The 18,912-nt window shown below is 51.5% G+C and overlaps 2 protein-coding genes and 1 non-coding gene across 3 annotated transcripts; all 3 read left to right on the plus strand.

Moving 5' to 3' along the window:
• The first annotated feature begins 7,827 nt into the window (after window positions 1-7,827).
• LOC101747853 lies at window positions 7,828-8,859 on the plus strand. The gene is made up of 3 exons (XR_005841822.1): window positions 7,828-7,932; window positions 8,617-8,733; window positions 8,821-8,859. It is a non-coding gene; the product is annotated as a loricrin-like (transcript).
• A 2,878-nt stretch (window positions 8,860-11,737) lies between these two features.
• LOC124417402 (loricrin-like) lies at window positions 11,738-14,046 on the plus strand. The gene is made up of 2 exons (XM_046904067.1): window positions 11,738-11,911; window positions 12,115-14,046. Exon 2 carries the CDS (start codon window positions 12,130-12,132, stop codon window positions 14,044-14,046), a length of 1,917 nt encoding a protein of 638 aa, XP_046760023.1. The 5' UTR covers window positions 11,738-11,911; window positions 12,115-12,129.
• Window positions 14,047-15,908: 1,862 nt separating this feature from the next.
• Window positions 15,909-17,806, plus strand: LOC107055118 (keratin, type I cytoskeletal 9-like). The gene is made up of 2 exons (XM_015298524.3): window positions 15,909-15,998; window positions 16,759-17,806. The coding sequence occupies exons 1-2, from the start codon at window positions 15,975-15,977 to the stop codon at window positions 17,380-17,382; spliced, it is 648 nt and encodes a 215-aa protein (XP_015154010.1). The 5' UTR covers window positions 15,909-15,974; the 3' UTR covers window positions 17,383-17,806.
• Window positions 17,807-18,912: the final 1,106 nt, after the last annotated feature.

Raw genomic sequence — 18,912 nt, forward strand, 5'->3', positions numbered from 1 at the left:
AGGTTTGAGGCTTTCCCAAATCACTCCATCCCATGTGTGAAATGGGAGAAGAATTCTGCCTTGTCTGATTCTCAGCCTCTGGTACTCAGACTTAGTGAAAAGGGCTCTGCAGTAACTGAAGGAGCAGTTGGTTGGAAGCAAAAATGCTTTTAAAGCAGATTAAGACCTCAGATAGCTCAGCTGGGGCTGAGGCTCACCATAGAGCTCTTCAGTTAATGTGAGCAACTCACTTAGCTCCTGAAATGCAGGAATGCAGTGCCAAATTCTGATTTTCTTGCTATCCTTATCAGCTTGGGAATACTCATGTTTCACTGCTGGCAATAGCTCCTGTAACAAACTGACAGTGTGTGTCAGCACCTCTGTGTTGCCTTCACCCATCCCACCAAGCCAACAAGCCTCATTTAGAGCAACCAAGCCAAGCTGTGTTATGCCCTGCTCCCCAGGACAGGTCCCTACATCCCAGAACTCATCTATTATGTGTCAGAACATGCTAAACCTCTTACTACTGCTTCCTGACTGTCCTTTATCTCAGCAGAGATAAACACGCTGTTCCAGATATGCTAAACACGTAGCACAACCACGGCCCTTAATTTGGTTTTCAGACAAACAGTGCATCCTTTGACATCTATCTTCCCTGCCCTACTTCCCTCCCTGGTCCGTGCTACTGAAGGGCTTTGGTATCACTGCTGTTGTGTCTCCTTCACATTGCGTTTGTCCAAGTAAGTGAAAACTCAGGCTAGCTGACAGTCTTCCAAAAGGTTTTCTGTAAAGAGCCTTTAACAGAGCCTATGTGCTGCAGGGAGGGTCCCTTATCACCACTGGTGTTGCCCCATGGGATGGTGGCTGTGAGGCTGGGGTGCCATCAAGGCTGATGGGTGCTGCTGCCAAGCATGAAGATGAGGTATGGCTGAGACCTCGTGCTCCAGGGCAGGAAATGCAAGGAGGCAGCAACCAGGGAGGCACCTCGAGATGATGGTGGCATGTAACTCTCCATGGAGACGGGACTCTGAGACAACAAAGCAAGACACAGCTGCCTCGGCCAGCTCTGAGAGAAAGATTCTTCCAGTGCTTGACTGCAGCTGGGGGGTTTTGTTGGAGGAATGCTGCTGCTCTTTGTAATCATTCCAGTTGGGCAGAAAAACCAGCAAAAATAATTGAAGCTCTCCCTGCAGGAAGAGCTTTCCCTATTCTCATATGCTCCCAAGGGTTTTGAATGAAGTGATGACTACATATGCCCACTGGACATAGAACTCCCAATATAGTCATGCCTCATTGCAAAGCTGCTCCTCTTCTGTCATGGTCACCCAGCAGAAGAGTCACTGCCCAGAGCATCTCTTTGCCATTGTGTATGTAACTACCAGTTAGCATAACAATGAAATGGCTTTCAGACTCTCTTCAGCACTAAAATTGTGTAAACTGGCCATGTCTTGTTAACAGCCCTAGGCACTCGCGAGGGAAAAACACTGGGAAGTACCAATGATGCTTTAACAATCCACCCCCCAAGGGAAAACAAGAGACCATGCTCTGCTCTCATGCCAAGCTCTCTGCAAGCCAGCATGCTAAAAGAAGAGTCTACATGAAGATCACCTCACTGCTCCTTTGGCTGTTGGGTCTTTATTCCCTTTGTTACTCTGGAGGTCAGTTTGTTCAAAGCTATAGAGCACCTGGAGCCTCCTGGGTTTGCATCACTTCATCCTCTGGCTTATTTTGTCTTTTGGAAAGCTCAAGCTTATGGGACTGGAGACAGTATGCAACCCTGACACTAAACCGTGGGTTGATAATATGCTCCAATCAAGCTTCCACTTGCAACACAAAATAATAACACAGTAGAGCCAAGTCTGAGTGTTCAGAAACACGTTCTCGAATGAGAGATACATCACCTATGCCTATAAAGAATAAAGTTCCCCTTTTTTTTCTCCCTCATATTTCCCATTCTGGAAATGCTGGACCCGTGTGGAGGGTGAATGTGAAAGTAAATCCCTTTTCTTTTTTTTACTGGAAGTCCATAAGCACATCCACTTTTCTCAGTTTCTTCACTCTACTTAGAGTAGGCGGAGCCACGCGGTGACTTTGACATAGCTGAAAACAAAAGAGGTGGCGGAAGGGAGATATCAATCAGAATTATGCCCAGTAAATGGGTAGTTGTGATTGGGTTTGGTGGATAAATAAATCAATCAGTGTTTCCTTGGAAGGGTATAAAACTGAAGCACATCAGGTTTCCTCACTCCATTGGACTTCCTTCAGCTTGTTCGTGCCGTGGGACACGGTAAGGCACCTCATGCTACTGATGGAAACTCATTTTCCTATTAGCCTTGGAATGCTCATCTGGGAGAGGTGGGAGTAAAAGTGGCTTTGGGGTCTTCATGATTGAAAAATTGCTCCTTATATACGCTCATTTGATTATTTGTTTATCTAATGAGTCGCTACTTAATCACATGGAAAAGATAGAGACCTGGGACAGAAACAGCATCATCTTTGGAGGATCTGCTTGCTTTTGCATTGCTGGCATCTTTTGTATTCCCTATTCCCATGGTTTCTAATTTTTAGGAGGAAGCAAAACAGTCATTGTATTCTTTTGAAACCAAGACTGAAGGATTTCAAAGTGCCGGGGAGTTACTGTTGTGCAAATGATGACCCGTTGTTTCTTGTATAACATGAAATATGAATACCTATCCCTGAGCATTACAGCCCTGCCAAAATTCCCAAACCACATTTGGATAAGGGTAATTCTGGTGTACCACAGACGTGTGTACCTCTTCCAACAGAATGCCGCCCTGGCAACTTCCTTAAAGGAGTAACTGTTAAGGAATGGCTACAGTCGCATCTGTCCTAGAAAAAAAAAAATATATATATATATATATAAGAAAAAAAACAACACAGTTATGTATGGATAGAGGATGCCCTGTGGAAAACCAGATCAAGGGATATGGAATGATCTGGAAACTTCTCAGGCTCTTCTTGGTAATTGCTTTGGAGCTGTAAGTTCCTCAGGTCGACAATACCCTTTCGCATTTTCTCGTATCAGCCTGCCTAGGGAAGGGGAGGGGGAAAGGAAGAGGCAGTAATGCCACAGTAATGCAAGCTTTCCTTCTTCTTCATCTTCTAGTGCTCATTTTTCTTTCTCTTGCAGGGCTTTTGGCTCCTGTGACGATGGGTTCCCACCAGCAGAAGGGCGAAGGCCAAGGAATCTCTGAGCAGTCCGGTGGATGCCATGGTGGTGGCAGTGGAGGAAGCTCATGCCATGGGGGTGGTGGAGGAGGATCCTGCCACAGTAGTGGCGGTGGAGGATCTATAGGATATCAGAGCCAAGGATCGTCCTGCCATGGTGGAGGAAGCAGCGGTGGTGGTGGTGCTATCTACCAGACCCACATATCATCGTCCTCCTTTGGAGGAGGAGGAGGAGGAGGAGGAGGAAGTTCAGGCCACCAGGGACAAGAACCCATCTGCATTATTGGAGGAGGAGGCGGCAGCAGTGGTGGTGGAGGTGGTTCCAGCCACCAGAGCCAAGGACCCATCTGCATCGGTGGAGGTGGAGGAGGAGGTGGTGGCTCTGACCACCAGAGCCAAGGACCCATCTGCATCGGTGGAGGTGGAGGAGGAGGTGGTGGCTCTGACCACCAGAGCCAAGGACCCATCTGCATCGGTGGAGGTGGTGGTGGAGGAGGAGGAGGTGGTTCTGGCCACCAGAGCAAAATACCCATCTGCATCAGTGGAGGTGGAGGAGGAAAAGGTGAAGGTGGTTCCAGCCATCAGGGCCAAGGACCCATCTGCATTGGAGGAGGTGGAGGAGGAGGAGGCGGAGGTGGTTCCAGCCATCAGGGCCAAGGACCCATCTGCATTGGAGGAGGTGGAGGAGGAGGAGGCGGAGGTGGTTCCAGCCATCAGGGCCAAGGACCCATCTGCATTGGAGGAGGTGGAGGAGGAGGAGGCGGAGGTGGTTCCAGCCATCAGGGCCAAGGACCCATCTGCATTGGAGGTGGTGGAGGAGGAAAAGGTGAAGGTGGTTCCAGCCATCAGGGCCAAGGACCAATCTGCATTGGTGGAGGTGGAGGAGGAGGAGGTGGAGGTGGTTCTGGCCACCAAAGCCAGGGTCCCATATGCATTGGCGGAGGTGGAGGAGGAGGAGGTGGTGGTGGTAGTTCTGGCCACCAGGGCCAAGGACCCATCTGTATTAGTGGAGGTGGAGGAGGTGGAGGAGGTGGAGGTGGTTCTGGCTATCAGGGCCAAGGACCCATCTGCATTGGAGGAGGAGGTGGAGGTGGTTCTAGCCACCAAAGCCAGGGTCCCATCTGCATTGGAGGAGGAGGAGGAGGCGGAGGAGGAGGTGGCTCTGGCCACCAGAGCCAAGGACCCATCTGCATTGGAGGTGGAGGAGGAGGAGGAGGAGGTGGTTCTGGCTACCAGGGCCAAGGACCCATCTGCATTGGAGGAGGAGGTGGTGGAGGAGGTGGTTCTGGCCACCAGAGCCAAGGGCCCATCTGCATTGGAGGTGGTGGAGGAGGAGGAGGAGGTGGTTCTGGCTACCAGGGCCAAGGACCCATCTGCATTGGAGGAGGAGGTGGAGGTGGTTCTAGTCACCAGAGCCAAGGACCCATCTGCATTGGAGGCGGAGGAGGAGGAGGAGGAGGTGGTTCTGGCTACCAGAGCCAAGGACCCATCTGCATTGGAGGAGGAGGTGGTGGAGGAGGTGGGGGTGGTTCTGGTCACCAGGGCCAAGGATCCATCTGCATTATTGGAGGAGGCTCTGGTGGAGGTAGTTCATCTGGCTCTGGAGGCATGTCCATGCAGCAGCAGACCCAGCCTATCTCCTGGCCACCACAGACTAAACACAAGTAGGGGCTTTAGAAGAGAATTTTGTAACAAGAAAGCCCAGGATGCAAACATTATCTCATTTCTTACTCCGGTAAATGTAAGAATACTTGCATGATTCCTTTCACCTCTGCCTTGGAATTTTTCTCTTCAGCTCTCCAGCCAACCAGAACCTCCAGTGATGTGTATCAACAACTTGCAGCCTCATGTGGGGTTACTTCATATGCCATTTTTCTGCCTCAATTTTCTACTGTTTGCACAAGACAAATAAAACTGCAGCTGTAGAGAACTTCAGTGTCTGAGTGCTTGCATTCTGTTTGCACCACCTATTCTCATTATTTCAGTCACCAAGATTTCTTTCTGAGGTTATGCTGTTTTAATAAAACTCCAGAGCACAAATGCATTGAAAGCCCACTGTAGAAGAGAGGTGGGATTCCCTAGATATTTTAGATCGTCTTTAAATATCAGTTGCTACACGTGACCCTGACTTTTGCCCATCAGATATAGTACCCTCAAAGTTAAACATTGAAAAAAGTCTCTCTCTTTCATCTAGGTACCACACAATGCCCAAGGAAAGTGTAGATAAGAGAGGGAAAATGCAAAACTCTTAACACTTTAGTACAAAGGAGTACAGGGAACCATTACAGGTGTGAGGCTGAGCCTCTTGAATGATGAAGGAGATCTTGGTGCTCATAGCTGCACTAAGCACTAAGAGACATGAGGTCTGTCAAACCCTGGCTCCAGCTCTGAGCTCCTGGAGCATCCAGCAGGGACAGGACTTCAAACAGTCCCTTCCAGGGCTGAGATGTTAAGCCTGGAGTAGCTGGGGAGCTCCTCACTCACGCAGGGATAAAACACCGCTCCAGGTATGAGTCTTCAGTGGGAGTTTCCCTATGGGAAGTGATTCCTTTGATGTGGTACGTTCTGTCAATTAACAGTTGCAGTGCGGAATGTAAAATAAACAGTAATATTTAATTCTTCTGGCAGACAACCTTGGCTGCTCCGCTCTCCATTTTATTACTGCTTCAAGCAGGTTGGCTAGCTAATTTTTAAAAGAAAAAATAGTCTTCGAGAGTAAATACTGGAGTGAGAGGTTCTGGGGGAACTGAGGTGACCCACTGGGTGGGAATGAAGGGGTGTCCATGCTGCTGCTTCCAGTTTCAGCCCTGGTGCAGTGGTATGGTCTACCCCACCCAACTCAACACCTTGCAACTGAAAGCTGTGGATGCATCCCAAGCACATCTCACTCAGGGGTTCCAGCCAGGACAGTGCCACAGGGATCTACCAAGCACAAAGTGGGACACAAGGACCCCACAAAGCTGCATCAAGCAGCATGCAGGGACTGGATCCAGCACTGGCCAGTGGCTGGGGCCTCTACCCTCTACCTCCAGCACTTGGATTCCATGCTGGAGCAGGTATCACCCTTAATTCCAAGAGGCAGCAAAAATCCTACCTGACCTCTGTGCTGCCCATAATGGGACATGCAAAAAAGATATGATCCATGCTAGATTATCACGATGGGTTGTCCCAGCATGTGGGGATCTTCTACTCCCTTCTGCTGCTCCAGCGACAGCACTACCAACTACTGCAGCTCTCTCCTGTCTTCCTGACATCTCCATTGCGGTGATGGGTTGATGGTTGGACTAGATGATCTTAATGGTCTTTTGCAAACTTAATGATTCAATGATTCAGTGATTCTATGATTGTAATGAACAATAAACACAAGTCCTCACACCATCCCAGCAGCATCCCCTAGCTCACGTGCAGGGCGCTGGAGCCCCACAGCTACTGCCTTCAAACACAACCACGGGAGCAGAGCTCACATGAGATCCGCACCCAGACTTTGAGTAGCTTAGGAAGTGATTCAAGAGAGAAGCATTGATCTGATTCGATGAGTCAAGAGGACAACTGGCCTGAAGGAACACAGTCTATTTATCTAGTAAATAAACCCATCACCATTCCTCTGGATGCCTCACAGCCCACTTAGCAGAGCTAGAGGCAGTATAAAAGTTGCTTGGTTCTGTAGTCCATCACTCGCTCAGAGTTGCGCTGTTGAACGTGTCATCAGAACCAAGAAGGGTAAGTCCATTTCTGCTTACGGGAGCAATTCTTCTGATTTTTGTGCTTGCAAAACAGAACCGCCTTGGTGGAGCACACCAGATGGGTGGTGACTTGAAGCTTAGGGAGGTTGTTTTGGCGAATTTAAATTTCTTGAGGATATTAGCTGACGAAGGATCGCCCCATGACACTGGAAATTACGAGGACAGAGATCCAGAGGGAACATTTTTGGAAAAAGTCTCTAAATTGAGGAGTTTAGCTTCATTATCTTCAGTAGTCCTGTGCTGTCCTGAGAGTAAAGGCTTTATATGTGGTTGGAATACATGGGTGACAGTTATCTGGAAGGAAATTCAGTGAATGCTGGGAAATATTCTTTCAATGGACCAATGATCCTGGAGGCAGGGATCATTTTGATAGTAGTGTCTTCTTTTCAGTAACAAATATATGCTTTCTTGCAGGGCCACTGCACAGAGATGTGTTCCCGACAGAGCTCCGGAGGCTGCCACGAGTCATCTTCCCAGTCCGGGGGATGCTGCAGTGGGGGCAGCTCCTCCAGCTACCAGGCACAGGGCTCCTCCTGCTGCGGGGGCTCCTCGGGATACAGCATGGGAGGAGGATACAGCGGTGGCAGTGGGGGATCGAGCCAGAAGATCATCATTAGCTCAGGAGGAGGAGGAGGAGGTTCGTCTGGATGCTGTGGTGGAGGATCCAGCAGTGGTGGGTCTTCAGGAGGCAAGATAATCATTGGAGGAGGTGGAAGTAGTGGGGGATCCTCTGGGTGCTGCAGTGGAGGCTCCTCGGGCTACGGAATAGGAGGAGGATACAGCAGTGGTGGTTACTCGGGATCCAAGAGCATCATTGGAGGAGGTGGAAGCAGTGGTGGATCCTCTGGATGCTGTGGTGGAGGATCCAGCAGTGGTGGCTCTTCAGGTGGCAAGATCATAATTACTGGAGGTGGGAGCAGTGGGGGATCCTCTGGGTGCTGCAGTGGAGGCTCCTCGAGCTACGGCATGGGAGGAGGATACAGCAGTGGTGGTTACTCAGGCTCCAAGAGCATCATTGGAGGTGGGAGCAGTGGTGGATCCTCTGGATGCTGTGGTGGAGGATCCAGCAGTGGTGGGTCTTCAGGTGGCAAGATCATAATTACTGGAGGTGGGAGCAGTGGGGGATCCTCTGGGTGCTGCAGTGGAGGCTCCTCGGGCTACGGAATAGGAGGAGGATACAGCAGTGGTGGTTACTCGGGCTCCAAGAGCATCATTGGAGGAGGTGGAAGCAGTGGTGGATCCTCTGGTTGCTGTGGTGGGGGATCCAGCAGTGGTGGGTCTTCAGGTGGCAAGATCATAATTACAGGAGGTGGAAGCAGTGGGGGATCCTCTGGGTGCTGCAGTGGAGGCTCCTCAGGCTACGGAATAGGAGGAGGATACAGCAGTGGTGGTTACTCGGGATCCAAGAGCATCATTGGAGGAGGTGGAAGCAGTGGTGGATCCTCTGGATGCTGTGGTGGAGGATCCAGCAGTGGTGGCTCTTCAGGTGGCAAGATCATAATTACTGGAGGTGGGAGCAGTGGGGGATCCTCTGGGTGCTGCAGTGGAGGCTCCTCGAGCTACGGCATGGGAGGAGGATACAGCAGTGGTGGTTACTCAGGCTCCAAGAGCATCATTGGAGGTGGGAGCAGTGGTGGATCCTCTGGTTGCTGTGGTGGAGGATCCAGCAGTGGTGGGTCTTCGGGAGGCAAGATCATCATTGGAGGAGGTGGAAGCAGTGGGGGATCCTCTGGGTGCTGCAGTGGAGGCTCCTCGGGCTACGGAATAGGAGGAGGATACAGCAGTGGTGGTTACTCAGGCTCCAAGAGCATCATTGGAGGAGGTGGAAGCAGTGGTGGATCCTCAGGATTCTGTGGTGGGGGATCCAGCAGTGGTGGCTCTTCAGGTGGCAAGATCATAATTACAGGAGGTGGAAGCAGTGGGGGATCCTCTGGATGCTGCAGTGGAGGCTCCTCGGGCTTCGGAATAGGAGGAGGATACAGCAGTGGTGGTTACTCAGGCTCCAAGAGCATCATTGGAGGTGGAAGCAGTGGGGGATCCTCTGGTTGCTGTGGTGGGGGATCCAGCAGTGGTGGCTCTTCAGAAGGAAAGATCATCATTACTGGAGGTGGGAGCAGTGGGGGATCCTCTGGATGCTGTAGTGGGGGATCCAGCTATGGAATGGGTGGAGGATCTAGTGGTGGTTATTCAGGATCCAAGAGCATCATTGGAGGTGGAAGCAGTGGAGGTTCCTCTGGATGCTGCGGTGGTGGCTCTTCTGGCTATGGCTCTTCTGGCTATGGCTCTTCCAGCTATGGCAGTGGGGGATCAGGCCAGAAGATCATCATTAGCTCTGGAGGTGGAGGAGGTGGCTCATCTGGATGCTGTGGTGGGGGATCCAGCAGTGGTGGATCTTCTGGAGGCAAGATCATCATTGGAGGAGGTGGAAGCAGTGGGGGATCCTCCGGATGCTGCGGTGGGGGATCCAGTGGGGGCAGTGGCGGTTCCTCGGGCCACACCATCATCATCAGCTCCGGAGGAGGCAGTGGTGGGTACGGCCAGTCCTCGCAGCAGAAATGCCCCATTGTCATTCCTCACATCGAGAGCCACCAGACCAAGCAGGCCTGCTACTTTCCTGGCCAGCAGAAGTGACCGCCCCCGGCAGCGCAGCACTCAGCAGGAACAGCCCTGCCGTTCTCTGCTGCCTTGTCCTCTTTCCTCTCCACATGACCTCTTCTTGTCCATTGATGCTGCATCCCCATCCTGAGAACTCCCTGATGACTTCTCTCATCCTTCAATGTGAAGTGAAATAAACAAAACCTGTGTTCAGAAAGAACTGCTTTTGCAGCGTTGCTTTTATTCTTTCTCTGTCTCCTGTTTACTTTCAAAAAGTTTACAGTCTACCAAATGCATTCTGCTGAGAAACCTTCAGCCTCCGGAGTTGGAGCTTTTGGGTATTAACAGGTCTTGCTTATGAGAGATCTCGTTGCACGAGCAAATGGTCTGTATCCCTCATTAGTATCCTCATAAGCTGCATTTGTAACATGGTGAATAGCTCCACTTGTTTCCCCTTCCCAGATGAGGAAGCAAAGCACCATCTATGGGTTTCCTGAAGGGATTTCAGTGCAGACAACAGTAAACTTTGGAAAGACTTGGTCAGGTTTTATCACAAGAAAACCATACATTTTGTTAGGCGACATACGGCAGCAAGGCTTCTTTGGGACAGACATGACTATGGCTTTGCATTCTGCCGAAGTTAAGCCAGATGTTTTTTATCCGTCTGCCACACACATCAGGTAACAAAGTTAGGTGTAGAAGTAATTTTCTAGAGTTTATCATCAGCCACGCAAATGCTTGAAGGGCCAAAACTGGTTAGATTCTGTCTGTTGCAGAAAAATTGGGGACCTCTTATTGGGGAGATCTCAGTGGTATCTTCTTCATGGCCAACGCCATCAGTTAGCATTGCTGTGCCTGAAGGAAGCTGCTGGGGAAAAGGACTTCAGGATCTGGCTAAGGTTTTTCTCTCTCTCTTAACAATACACAGCATTCCCCAAGGTGTTGGAAGTGCAAAGAATGCACGATAACATAACCCGATCACCTGCCCTGAGCAGAACTGCTCCACAGGGCAGAGAATGGCCCAGGCACATCAGAGCAGAGTGGCCCAAATGTGGGACACTCCCCCCATGAACCCTTTTCATTCTACCAGGTGAGCTGAGCATGTGGCACTGATTGTGTTTCCAACCCCTGCACGCACACGAGTCATGCAGTGCTTGCAGGAACACTGCCACCCCTGCGAAAAAACCTCCACAGCTTTCCCTCACACCCTGGGTCCTGATGAGCCACAATTCCTGGGTGCCCCTCTGTGCATGTCCCTACAGGTTAGAGCCAGGGATCGAGGTGTTGTGATGCTCCATAGTACAACACCCACACTTCATGGGCGGGAGCCAGAACTGCTGACAGACCTGAGCTTCACTTTGGTGGTTGGAGGAGAGCTCAAGACACCGGAGGGAGTCCAAAGCAGAATACAGGAAGCCCCTGTACCCATGTTACCAGAGACGAGGCTGATGGCCCTGACCCCATACCACTGGAGTTGCGTTGCATGCCCAATGCGTTCGCTGCGGAAGGGCTGAGCAACCTGTCACTGTCATCACACATCCTCTCAGCTAAACCCCCCAATTACGCCTTCATCTGCTCCATCTCCAGCAAGGGTGGATGCTGTTGTCAGCCTCCAAGCATGTGTGACACGGTGGAAGGATGCAGGTACTGCAAAACACAGCAGCCAGCAATGCAGACCCTGTGCTGATGAGTTGTCATTCTTCAGTAAGGCACATTCCATGGCAAAACACCCAGATGTCTCCCTAACCTCAGGTTGTGGGGGCTGTCCAGCATAGCAGGACCCCTGAAAAATGACCTGAAGCAGAGGAAGCGTTTAATGTGCTGTGGTTCAAGGGTAGGGTCTTGATGGCCTTCAAATGCGTCTCTGCAGATTGAAAGATTGCAAGACTTCCCCTGCCCTGACCATGCAGCCTGGTGATTAAGACACCTGGGAAGCCGGAGCTGAGCACAGGTGTCCCCCAGCTCCATCCAGACTCTGCTCAGTGCATCCCTAACCCTCATAATTCCCTCTAGCCCTACCTCATTCCAGCCTCCATCTCTCAGCCTCCACTCCGTCCCCACTCTGCTGAGCACCCAGAGACTACAGCCCAAAAGAAAGGGCCAGGGGGCCACCAAGAAGCCCCCAGGAGACATTCAAGCCCAACACTTCAGCGCATGACTCCTGGAAATGAATCACTGTGTAAAATTAGCAACTAGAGTATAAAATGTAATTGGAACACCACAGATCTCCGTTGTATCACCTATCTGCAGCAAGTGAGTCAAAGGAGGCAGGTGAAGCCAGGTTCAGTAAATAAATCCATCAGCATTGCCTCACTTCCCTTACGAGCCCAGTATAAAGGCTAACGTATCCTACAGCTCTTCATTCTTCTACCACCAAGCCTTGCACACATCCAGCTGTGTTGAAGGTAAGCTCATTGATACGGAGACTTTCTCAATCCCTTTGCTTCCTTTCCTGCTGTCTATCAAAGAAGAAGGCTATTATGAAGCTACTATTCCAGTATGACAGGAGAATCTGGGGCAGATTGGAAGTCTGATTGATTTTGGGTTTGGTGTGAAGCAGCAGCAGCAGCTCTGAGGGGATCCTGAATAACACTGCTATTTCTTGCAGGGCCGCTGCTCAGAGATGTGTTCCCGACAGAGCTCCGGAGGCTGCCACGAGTCATCTTCCCAGTCCGGGGGATGCTGCAGTGGGGGCAGCTCCTCCAGCTACCAGGCACAGGGCTCCTCCTGCTGCGGGGGCTCCTCGGGATACAGCATGGGAGGAGGATACAGCGGTGGCAGTGGGGGATCGAGCCAGAAGATCATCATTAGCTCAGGAGGAGGAGGAGGAGGTTCGTCTGGATGCTGTGGTGGAGGATCCAGCAGTGGTGGGTCTTCAGGAGGCAAGATAATCATTGGAGGAGGTGGAAGTAGTGGGGGATCCTCTGGGTGCTGCAGTGGAGTCTCTTCGGGCTACGGAATAGGAGGAGGATACAGCAGTGGTGGTTACTCGGGATCCAAGAGCATCATTGGAGGAGGTGGAAGCAGTGGTGGATCCTCTGGATGCTGTGGTGGGGGATCCAGCAGTGGTGGGTCTTCAGGTGGCAAGATCATAATTACAGGAGGTGGAAGCAGTGGAGGATCCTCAGGATGCTGTAGTGGGGGATCCAGCTACGGGGGTGGATATAGCAGTGGATCATCAGGATCGAAGAGCATCATTGGAGGTGGAAGCAGTGGAGGTTCCTCTGGATGCTGCAGTGGTGGCTCTTCTGGCTATGGCACTTCAGGCTATGGCTCTTCCAGGTATGGCAGTGGGGGATCAGGCCAGAAGATCATCATTAGCTCTGGAGGAGGAGGAGGAGGTGGCTCATCTGGATGCTGTGGTGGGGGATCCAGCAGTGGTGGCTCTTCAGGAGGAAAGATCATAATTACAGGAGGTGGAAGCAGTGGGGGATCCTCTGGGTGCTGCAGTGGAGGCTCCTCGGGCTACGGAATAGGAGGAGGATACAGCAGTGGTGGTTACTCGGGATCCAAGAGCATCATTGGAGGAGGTGGAAGCAGTGGTGGATCCTCTGGTTGCTGTGGTGGAGGATCCAGCAGTGGTGGGTCTTCAGGAGGAAAGATCATAATTACTGGAGGTGGGAGCAGTGGTGGATCCTCTGGGTGCTGCAGTGGAGGCTCCTCAAGCTACGGCATTGGAGGAGGATACAGCAGTGGTGGTTACTCAGGCTCCAAGAGCATCATTGGAGGAGGTGGAAGCAGTGGTGGATCCTCAGGATTCTGTGGTGGGGGATCCAGCAGTGGTGGCTCTTCAGAAGGAAAGATCATCATTACTGGAGGTGGGAGCAGTGGGGGATCCTCTGGGTGCTGCAGTGGAGGCTCCTCGGGCTACGGCATGGGAGGAGGATACAGCAGTGGTGGTTACTCAGGCTCCAAGAGCATCATTGGAGGTGGGAGCAGTGGTGGATCCTCTGGTTGCTGTGGTGGGGGATCCAGCAGTGGTGGCTCTTCAGAAGGAAAGATCATCATTACTGGAGGTGGGAGCAGTGGAGGATCCTCTGGATGCTGTAGTGGGGGATCCAGCTATGGAATGGGTGGAGGATCCAGTGGTGGTTATTCAGGATCCAAGAGCATCATTGGAGGTGGAAGCAGTGGAGGTTCCTCTGGATGCTGCGGTGGTGGCTCTTCTGGCTATGGCTCTTCTGGCTATGGCTCTTCAGGCTATGGCAGTGGGGGATCAGGCCAGAAGATCATCATTAGCTCTGGAGGTGGAGGAGGTGGCTCATCTGGATGCTGTGGTGGGGGATCCAGCAGTGGTGGATCTTCCGGAGGCAAGATCATCGTTGGAGGAGGTGGAAGCAGTGGGGGATCCTCTGGATGCTGCGGTGGGGGATCCAGTGGGGGCAGTGGCGGTTCCTCGGGCCACACCATCATCATCAGCTCCGGAGGAGGCAGTGGTGGGTACGGCCAGTCCTCGCAGCAGAAATGCCCCATTGTCATTCCTCACATCGAGAGCCACCAGACCAAGCAGGCCTGCTACTTTCCTGGCCAGCAGAAGTGACCGCCCCCGACAGCGCAGCACTCAGCAGGAACAGCCCTGCCTCTGTTTTCCATGTTTGTCTGCTTCCCCACCATGTGTCCTCTTCTCAATCCTTGATGCTCCATTACTATGCCATGAACTCTGGGCTTAACAACCTTTTGCTCCGTGCTGGTGTTGTGATTTCTTTGGTCAAATTGTGCTCCATTTTCAGTAAGGATTTGTAGTACCTAATAAATATCACGACATCACAATGTAGATTTATTTTTGAGTTTCTTTTTTTCTTGCTTTCTCACACAGCATCTCATCATCTCAGAAGCAGGAAATGTATCTGATAAGTTAGTTGACTCCCCCTGAGTCCTGTGTTGGAGTCAGACTCCCTGACTGAGATGTTCTGCAGTGCATCATCACAGCTCTAAAGCCAATGCACCATAGAGTCTAGAAGGCTGCTGCACCTTTTCTTTTCCTCTGGGCTCCAAAGTAGAGCAACAACACATCCTAAAGCATCAAACACCCACAGCTCCCAGCATCCCCTTGACTCCTGTGTTGGTGGTGCCCTTTCACTGTCACCCCAGCTCATGGCTCTGATTCCTCTGGGGCAGCAGTACACAGTGTTGATGCCCATGGAGCAGCACAGAGCTGCTGGATTGTGCAGCTGAGACTGTTGGGTTCCAACCTGAAGCTGTGGAAGCAGGAAAAGCCCGCATTAACAGTTATCACTGCCTAGAGTGGCCCAATGCCATGCCATTGTCCATGTCCTTGCTGTACACCTTCCCTCCCAGCTTTGCAAACCTCAGAGCAGCTCTGCCTGGTGGAAAGCCTCCCACGCTGGCTTGGCTGAATGAGTCCTGGGCCAGCAGCAGGAAATAAAGCCAACAGCACAGCCCTTAGGCTGTGACAGCACACCACACTATGCCTCCAGGTCTTAATTCCTCCTTGTCCATGTTTGGAAACCTGCTTTGAAATGAAACACTCAAGGGCAGCAGCACCACCTCTTTGCACTGCGCTCTGCCCAGTAACTGTGGCCTATTGCCAAAGCTGGGACTCACTGCCCCTCTGGGGAAACTACTCAGAGTTGAACAGACCAGCACCATGAGCTGAGCTGAGCACGGAGGCTTTGTGTGGACACCGTGAGAGGCAGTGGGACCAGCACGGCCACTGCACATCCCCAGCACATCCCATCATTCCCTGGTGCTCCGTGGTCTTCCCAAGGGCACAGCGTGGGTAGATGTAGAAGGAAGGCAGCTGATGGGTGACTCCTTCATGCCAGCAATAATCCTGCCGGCTTTAGGCATTTGGGCATTTAAACCTCTGACATTATCTCCAGGATCCTTAACCTTTCCCTGTAGCATCTTCACAAATGACCCAAGCTGGCTGCTTTACTCCGATTCAAAGGCAAATGCCCTCCTTAGATAATATATCTATGGAGCCACCAGTGAGAGGATGGAGGGATCAGGTGCTGTGTGCAGCTCTGGGCTGCTTCCCCTCCATCCTGGGTGCCCGCTGACCCCATCTGCCCTTGCAGTGACACCTGTGCTGCAAATGCTGCCATGTTGCTGAACCACAGCTTCCTGCCCCTTCCCCGCTCACTGCCACCCTCTGTCCTGCATGCACCAACCCTCACGCTCAGCATCTCCTACACCCACACTCCCACCCACCTCCCCCAGCAGATCTGCCTTGCAGCGGTCCTCATTCGGGGCAGAAGCACAGGAATAGAATCATTAAGCTGAAAAATGGGGTTATTAAGCAGGAGTAGCAATTACTGCCGCATGCAGGACAACGAGGAGATATTGATCAGTTGTCATGAGTCAAAGTAAACACTGAGATCAGTGTTTGATTGGTAAATAAATCCTTGCCATTCTTTAGGGTGTCTCACTTCCCATCTATGCTAAACGCCATATAAAAGTTCCTGTGTCTTAAAGCTCTTCATTCAGTCAACTTTAATCTTCTAAATGTGTTTCCAATGGCTGAGGAAGGTAAGTTCGCTTTATGAGTCTACTTTAAGTCTGCTTTATAAGTCTACAGCTTTGCGATGACATATTCATGGGAGATGGATGGCTTCATTTGGGATCTTGGGGTGTATCTGCAACAGTACCCCACTGCCTGAGCATCCTTAGCACTGCTCTTGGGATATGGATGGCTTCTAGCTATGGTGCATCCAATATTGCACTCCCATTTTGCTGCTGGGAAGAGAGGTGAAATTGGACCACTGGGAGCCACAAGCAGACTGAACACCCAACTAAGCCTGTGGTGGACTCAGCACATTGGGACCGGCAGAGCCATCGCAGCTTCCAACATGTTTATAAGGCGCGGGGCATCTCTTTGATATGATTTAATGACAAGTCTGTGTTGTCCTTCATGGTGGTTACGCACCTCTCATGGCTGTGCCGCTTATCTAAAGCCCATTGGGAATGCAATGGGTGCAACAACGCAGCCGGCAACGTCGCCTTGCTTGGAAATCCTGATACACCGCTCTTGCAACACTTTAAAAGCAGAATTGGGGATAATCCGTGCTATCTTTACGGCTCAGCCTGAGGACTGAGAGGGAAACTGCAGCAGTTGTGAGGTGTTAAAATAGTTCAGCTTTTGATTCTTCAGAAATGCAGCCTAGAGATAGGAAACAGAAAATCTGTCCCGGTAAGCGTTCTCCTATTTGAAGAAGAGCAGTCATGGGACATTGTCGTGGTGTAAAAATGAAGCAATAATGGGTGTTGTTTTTCTTTTTTCCACTTTCAGATCTTTCAGTTTCTCCGAGGGAGATGCTCCCGCCAGAACAGGGGTTACAGCAATGACATCTCCTCGCACTATGGGGGCACACCAAGACTGCAGGGACGCGGCTCCTTTTTCTGCAGCGGAGAGGGCTCCATCATCTACAGCCGGGGAGCTGCACCCACATACTCCCCCTATAGCGTCACGGCGGGGTGCACACCCGGCAGCGATGGGGTTGTTGTAATATCCGGGGGTGATAATGAAGGTGCATCGGGATGGAGCACAATGGGGGGGACAGTCCCAACCTACAGCCCCCGGGGGGCAGCAGGATATGGCTCTGAGGACGCAGGATGGGGTATGGTTGGTGGTTCAGCGGGTGGTGGAGGATCAGGATGCTACAGTGGGAAATTGGGTGTTGGGAGAGGTTCTGGCTATGGGTATGATGCACCGCAGAGACAAAAGGCTGTAACCACAAGTGCTGGACAGGGGCTGTATGGTGGAGCATCGGGCTATGGTACCGGGGGAGAGCTCAGCTCTGGAGGTGCTGGGATGGCACAGGTCATGCAGCAGAAGTGCCCCGTGGTCATCCCCGACATTGAGCCCCAACAGATCAAGCAGAGCAGCCAGTGGCCCCCCAGCCAGAAGAAATGAAGGACCCCACAGATCTCTGTGCTCCAGATGTGCCACGCTGCAGCTTTTGCCATGGACCAGGAGCTCTGCATTCCACCCATCAGGCTGTGCTTCCAGCACTGGGACAGGGATCTGTGCTTCAGTGACAGGAAAAAATCCCTTCCACCCTCTCCTTTTTCTCATGGGTTGGGAAAAGATTCCTCCCTTCTTCTCCTTTCTCTCATGGGTTGGAAAATCAAACTTCATGCTCTATAGGAACGTCAGCTTCAGGATGATTTACTTCATTCTTCCCTCCTGTATGTACAGACGCCCAAAGAGATCAAGATGGGCTGCAGAAGATTGATTTTCCTATTGATACGATATGTACTTTACAACTAAATTAATTAACTGTCACATTGATTAACATGTTAAAATACACAATTAAAATACACCATTTACGACAGCAGGAAAAGCCGCTTCCTTTGGCTCTGGCAGACATCAGAGTCCCTCGTGCTGCTCCCACATTCCCAATGGGGTCCCTCAGCACTGCACACAGCCCGGCCCCTACGAGCAGAGCTGCATAACGCCCAGGTGATTTCCCCGTGATTATTATTTACTACGTGACCTTGAGAATGCAGCTCTGTTTACTGGGAGCAATTTCATGGCCGGCCCCCATCCGGCAGATTGCAGGAGATGGCGTAAGCTGAGCACGTAGACGTGTGCTTGCACCAGCAGTGTGAGGCAACTCCAGCGAGCTGGTTTTGTTGCTCGCAGCAACCTGCTTCGTGGCACTGTGAGATAGGATCAGGCCCTAATTTAGGAGGAGGGAGAGGATGGTTCCTCCATGCTGAGCTGATGGGGCAGAGCAGAGGTGCTCGAGTACCCAGTGATGGTGTTGGACAAATATTTAGAGCTCCAGGATTGTTCTCTCCAAATATTGGCAATAGAACAAAAAGCACCCATAGCTCTGCGCCCGCTTAACAGGGGAGAAAAGGGCACACAACTCCATTGTAAAATATCTTTTGCCAGTTCTGTTTTCACCCACATGGGAGGATTCTGGCTCTTCCAGCTCCACAAACACCCATAAAACTTCCCCTGGTGTTCCTTCCAATACATGAAGGGAGCATACAAACAGGAGGGGGAACAGCTGTTTACGAGGGTGGATAGTGATAGGACAAGGGGGGATGGTCTTAAACTGAGACAGGGGAGGTTTAGGTTGAATATGAGGTGGAAGTTTTTCACAGAGGGTGGTGATGTACTGAACAGGTTGCCCAAGGAGGCTGTGGATGCCCCATCCCTGGAAGCACTCAAGGCCAGGCTGGATGTGGCTCCGGGCAGCCTGGGCTGCTGGTTGGTGGCCCTGCACACAGCAGGGGGTTGGAGCTGATGGTCATTGTGGTCCTTTTCAACCCAGGCCATTCTGTGATTCTATTTTTCCTATGATACTGCAGCTCCCAGCCCTGTGCTCGGTGCCACAACGGGTGCCTGCACACAACCAAGTGTTGTAAGACGGAGAGCTGCGGTGCCAGGAGCGTTACTCAAGATTTTGTCACCCACTGTAATAAGTTCCAT

This window comes from Gallus gallus, chromosome 25 (genome assembly GCF_016699485.2).
Source record: "Gallus gallus isolate bGalGal1 chromosome 25, bGalGal1.mat.broiler.GRCg7b, whole genome shotgun sequence".
Classification (NCBI taxonomy): domain Eukaryota; kingdom Metazoa; phylum Chordata; class Aves; order Galliformes; family Phasianidae; genus Gallus; species Gallus gallus.